At 54.1% G+C, this 5,241-nt stretch overlaps 1 protein-coding gene across 1 annotated transcript in view; it reads right to left on the bottom strand.

Moving 5' to 3' along the window:
* The window catches only part of CDH23 (cadherin related 23), a 388,293-nt gene that overhangs the window by 38,198 nt on the left and 344,854 nt on the right, over nt 1–5,241 (bottom strand). Inside the window, exons 38-39 of the mRNA XM_052640480.1 lie at nt 606–827; nt 217–336 (exon numbers count right to left, since the gene is read on the bottom strand). Coding sequence (XP_052496440.1) covers nt 217–336; nt 606–827 — 342 coding nt within the window. The remainder of the gene's footprint in view (nt 1–216; nt 337–605; nt 828–5,241) is intronic.

The following is a 5,241-nucleotide window of genomic DNA, read 5'->3' on the forward strand; positions in this document are numbered from 1 at the left end:
CCCATGAAGGGGAGAAGGCAGGCTAACCACCTGTCTCACAGCTGCAGCCACAGAGAGGTGCAGTCATCTTACAGTCACGGTGCAAGTTTGGGTGAGTTGCAGAGGCCAGGACAGGGCTTGTGGATGGAGGTGTTTCTCCTGAATGATCTTTCCCTACCCTGTTTGCCCACGGAGCTGTCCAGGCTGGGGCTGTGTGCCACCCACCCATCCACCCACCGTGGTGGTAGAAGTGAGGCGATGCGACAGGAGGGGGCACTGGTCCGTGGCAGTGACAAGCAGGGTGTAGCGCCCATGGCTGATCTCATAGTCCAGCTCCTTGGCAGCACTGATGACGCCCTGTGGGACACGGAGAAGGACAATGGTGGGTCAATGGGTCGCGGGTCTGGGGTGCCCTCTGGCCACCCTAGGAGCTAGGCCCTGACACCCTGGCTGTGACAAGGAGCCCCTGCTATCCCAGGCTTTTCATCCTCCCGCACATGCTGCCGTCCTGTTTTCCTCCTGGACTCTGTCTTTGCTCTGCCCCCACCCCCATGATCTCGCTGAACTTCCCTCCAGTCCCTTTAGCCAGTAGGCCCTCTTCCTGGCCCCTTCCACCAGCTGCTGACCGTGTGTCTGTTGATACGAAAGGTGTTGATGATGTTGCCTGCCACGATGGTGTAGGTAACTGTGCCATTGGGCCCTTCATCTAGGTCCAGGGCCTGGATGGTGATGAGGCTGGTGTTGACTGTGTCCGGGCCCTCATCCAGTAAGATTTCGTAGTGGGGCTGCTGGAACACGGGCGCGTTATCGTTCTCATCCACGATGGTCACGTACACGTGGGTGGTGGCCTGTGGAGAAGAGCGTGATTAGGTTCCTCGGTCAGCTGGCTGGGGGGTTTGAGGTGGAGCTAGCTGGATGCGGTCCTGGGCTGAACTTACTCAATGTGATCCAACATGGGGAGGTAAAGAGAGAAGGATGAGAGTGAGAGAAGGATGAGAGTGAGTGAAGTCACAGGCTGATCGAGGAAATCACAGAGGCTCCACTGAGAGCCAAGCTAGGTAACTGCTTTGGTCCAAGATGGCGCTTGCACCACCACTCATGTCCATGTCAGTGGCAGACATCACTAATCAACCATTGCACTGCTGAGGCCAGATGCAACCTCAGGATCCTTGTCAGAACACTGATCTAGTGATTAACATTGGCACATGAGATGAACCCCAATAACTGCCTCCAGCCCAGAGCTTTGACTGGGCCAGGGCCTTACTTACCCTGGACCTCCTTGTAGATCACAAAAGGCAAGAATGTAATGTGTCCAGTCCAGGCATTTTAAACTTCACCCACTGTTCAGGTCAACGGAAGAAATGCCTATTTTCAGCACTTTTGAGAGGCAGGACCTTGGGTTTGGGGCAGTTCCATGGACAGAATTTGTAGAGTTGTGAAAAACAAAGCTAACAGCATATGACTTCAGTGCAAGAACAATTTCACACCATACTCTCCAGTGACTGGCCATTTTTGATGGATGTTTGGTCCAATCAGACCACAGGTAATACCTAGCCAATCAAAACTCAGCAAGCAGCACCCAAGAACCACTGAGAAGTGGTTGATGTGGCACTTCACAAGCAGAAGCGGTAAGCGGAAGAAAGAAATTAGCCATGAACAGGTGTTCTCTATCCCGCGGCGTCCCTCCTCCCTTTTCTGCTTCTCTACCTGGAGCATGTCCTCTGTGGACTGCCTTACGTGGGCTCCCTTGCCATCTGGCTTCCACATGGTTTGGCCCATGGGAGGTCCAGGCAGAAGATGGGGAGCGGGCGGGGGCGTTTCTACTCCCTTTCCTTTGCTGCAGTTCTGCCAGAGGCAGTGCTTCTGCTGGGTGGCCCCTCTTCCGTGGCTCTGGCCCCCACTGGGCGCTGATTGCCTCATCGCCCTCTTGCCTTCTGCACCCATGGGTGGAAACGGCTTCCTGCAGTGTTTAGTGTACGGGTGCTTTACTGGCCATCTGTAAACAGTCCCTCCATTAAGCTCTCTTCAGTTGAGCCCTTTCTGAGCGAGCCATCTGTTTTGTTCCAGTACCCTGACTCATACAAACTATAAGTAGTGACTAATATAAAATACAATAATAAGGTTATAACCACTTTCAAAACATCTGGCTAGAGAGAACGTGATCAGGCAATTGTCAAGGGCAGGGAGTGCAAAAAGCTGGATATAGACAACTCCTGTGCACCTTTATTGGGGGTTGAGTTGGTCCTGGAATCACCTGTGGAAGGACAGACAGATGGAGAGGAGACCTGCATCCGAGAAGACGTCACTGCCCCTGGGGAGGCAGGGACAGCTGCAGCTCTGGATCTTGGCAGGGGTTGGGTGGGGTGTGTTAGGCAGTCGCTAGAATTGTTTCCAAAGCAGGTAGTGTTGGAAACCTGGAGATGGGGCTCAGTGACCTTGGACATGTCACAGAGATCCTTTCTGGACCGTTTCTGTCTGTTAGTGAAGGACCCGACTTGTTCTTTAACGTCCCTTCTGGTTCAGACATTCCAAGGAGCTGATCTGGCACCATCATTCTGAACCCCTGCTCCATCAGAGAGATACTCTTTTGGGTCTTAGAGTCTCAATGACTCTTCATAAAAATTACAATCACACAGTGAAGGAAAATGCACTGTTTTGACATTTCTCAGACTTTCTCACCAGAGTGGCGAGGGGACTTGCACTGAATTGGGGAACACCCCTGAAGCATTTATCCCAAGAATGAAATATCTTTGAAATCTCTCCTATTGAAAGCTCACGTAAGTTTCACACTTTTTTTCCCCAGAAGGTGTTTGTTAGTTTCCATTAAAAATGGTGGTGGAGGGCCCAAATCTTTGAGTAAAGATGACTGTCAAGGAAGGGTACGGTGTGATCTGTGGCTCTGCACACAGATGCAGCTGCGAGCGCTCACCACCAGCGAGGAGCCCGGCCCCTCATCCTTCTGAGCCCCTTCTGCCACAAGACATGCCAGCCCCACCCTGCAGCCTCACCAAGAGGGTGGTGGTACTGACATTGCCCATTTTCCCAGACTCCTGGAAGTGGCTCTAACCAGTTCAGGACTGAGAGTGAGGGGGGGCTCTCACAGAGCTCCTCTGTGGTCCCCTTCTCTCTAAGATCAGGCCGGAGCTTGGAGGGGGAGGTGGGTCTGACTTCCCCTGGCCTCTAGTGTGAGGAGGAAGTTGGTGCCCCAAAGGCCCTCTCAGCCAAGTTCTTCTGCACTGATACTGCAGAAACAGTGCCTGAGGTTTCTGGACCATGCCCACACCTTGGGCAACGCCTCTGTGTCTCACCCTGATGCAAACCTAGGAGGCTCACTGGGGTGGGGGTGAGTGTGGTGGGGAGGAAGCAAGTGGAGGGCAGGGGGACTGGGCCCAGCTCAGGTGTTCTCACCCTCTAGGTAAGGGGTTGGCAGAGCAGTTGCTCCCCTCCCCCAATCCCAGCCTCCTCACACCCACCTTCTAGGCCCTGGGGCAGAGGGAGTCTGGTTTCAAGGGTGGTCAGGGCCAGGCCAAGCCAGGAAGGGAGGAGGGGAGGGAGAACAGGTGCTCCAGGGTCTCACCCTACAGTGACCCCACCTCACTTCCACCAGACAATGGCCAGGGTGGGAAGGGCGCCTGGTACCCACCTGGTTTCAGTTGGCTTTGTAACTTCCCTGGGTGGAAGAACTCACACTCTGACAGGAAGAAGGGCCCAGGCTGTCCCCTAAAGTAGGGTCACAAGATCAGGACTGTGACCAAGAACTTGGATTATGTCCTGGAAATCACTGGGACTCCCATCCCAGGGGGAGTCCCTGGCTTCAGGGAGAGTAGGCCTATGCCAGTTCACATAGTAATAGCATGATGCCCACCCTTCCTCTGTTGCAGCTCTTCCTACCCTGGGAGTGAGGGCTGGAAGCATTCAGAGAATCTCTGACTTGGACCAGTCTGCCCATGGGACACTCAGAGTTCCTGGCTTTCCTTGAGTCTCACCATCCTGACCCACACGGACTCTGACTGTACTTTGCCTTTCAGCCTGGGTGTTGCTTGTGAGGTCAAGACCCTTAACGGGTCGGCAAAGCCTTTGGAAGCTTCACCTAGGCTGGGATAAACACAGTAAAGTGCTGGGCTCTCCCTCTCCCCTGATCCCTGGCCCTTACCATTGTCACCTCCACTTCTATTTGGGAAATCACTACTCACTTATACATCAACTTATCCATTCAGAGAAGTGTGTATCAAACATCTCCCCTATGCCCAGTTTTGTGCCAGGGACTCGGAGACATCAGAGACAGACCCTGGTTTCCAAAAGCTCATAGTCTAGCCCAGCAGAGCAAATGAGCCTGGGGGAAGACCAGCTGTTTGGTAACACCAGGCTTGGTGTGGTAGACAAAGGGGGTGTAGACTGTTTGGAGACCTTCAGGGGAGATTCAGGGTGCTTTGTAAAGGGAAAGAGCCTGAGTTGAGCCCTGAGCGATAAGAAGAACTTGGAAGAAAGGAGAGAGACATTGCCAGGAGTGCCAGTACTGGGTGTGGTGCAAGAGCAGAGGGCTAGAGGTGGGCATGGGTGAGAGCGTCCTGCAGACATCTGAGGTACAGGGAGTAAGAGAGGCTGCAAGGTGGGAGGTGATGCTGGGGCCTGGGCCAGGGGAGTGCTGGTGATTTTCTATGGGACACACTACCCAGTGTTGTGTGCGCACACACACACACACCCCACACACATGTCCCAGTGTAGGGGTGTGCCAAGCCTGCACCTGTATGCATGGGTACATACATGTGCACAAGAGTGTTGCAGGCTCTGGAATCTACAGTCGAGCCTTCTCCAACTCACCCAGCTCTTTACAAAAGTTAGATTCCATCCATCCATTCCACTACTGGGAGTGCCTACTACATATCAGGACCTGGGCTGGGTTGGAGGGTGATCGGTACAAGCCCCTGCTGGTGGGTGAGGGCTGATACAATCTATGATGAGGATGCTAAGTTAGACGTAGATGTACTTCTCAGGCTTTGCACCAATACTAATCCTCTGCAAACAGGAATAGAGGAGAGAAGAAAAGGCTTGAAACTAGCAATCAAGCTGAGCTGCTGACTCTCTGGGATACTGCCTGGCTCCCCCACCTTACAGGGCCAGGCGTGCGGGACAGTGGGAAGTCCCTCCCGTGGAGCCTTGGAGAGGCAGTGCCCTCCATGGCCGCCCGGGGGTGCTGTGGGGCCCCCGGAGCGGGCGGCCGTCTGCGCTCACTTGTTCGACACTCACTCGCCCGGAGGTTTC

Source organism: Budorcas taxicolor, chromosome 5, assembly GCF_023091745.1.
Source record: "Budorcas taxicolor isolate Tak-1 chromosome 5, Takin1.1, whole genome shotgun sequence".
Taxonomy (NCBI): domain Eukaryota; kingdom Metazoa; phylum Chordata; class Mammalia; order Artiodactyla; family Bovidae; genus Budorcas; species Budorcas taxicolor.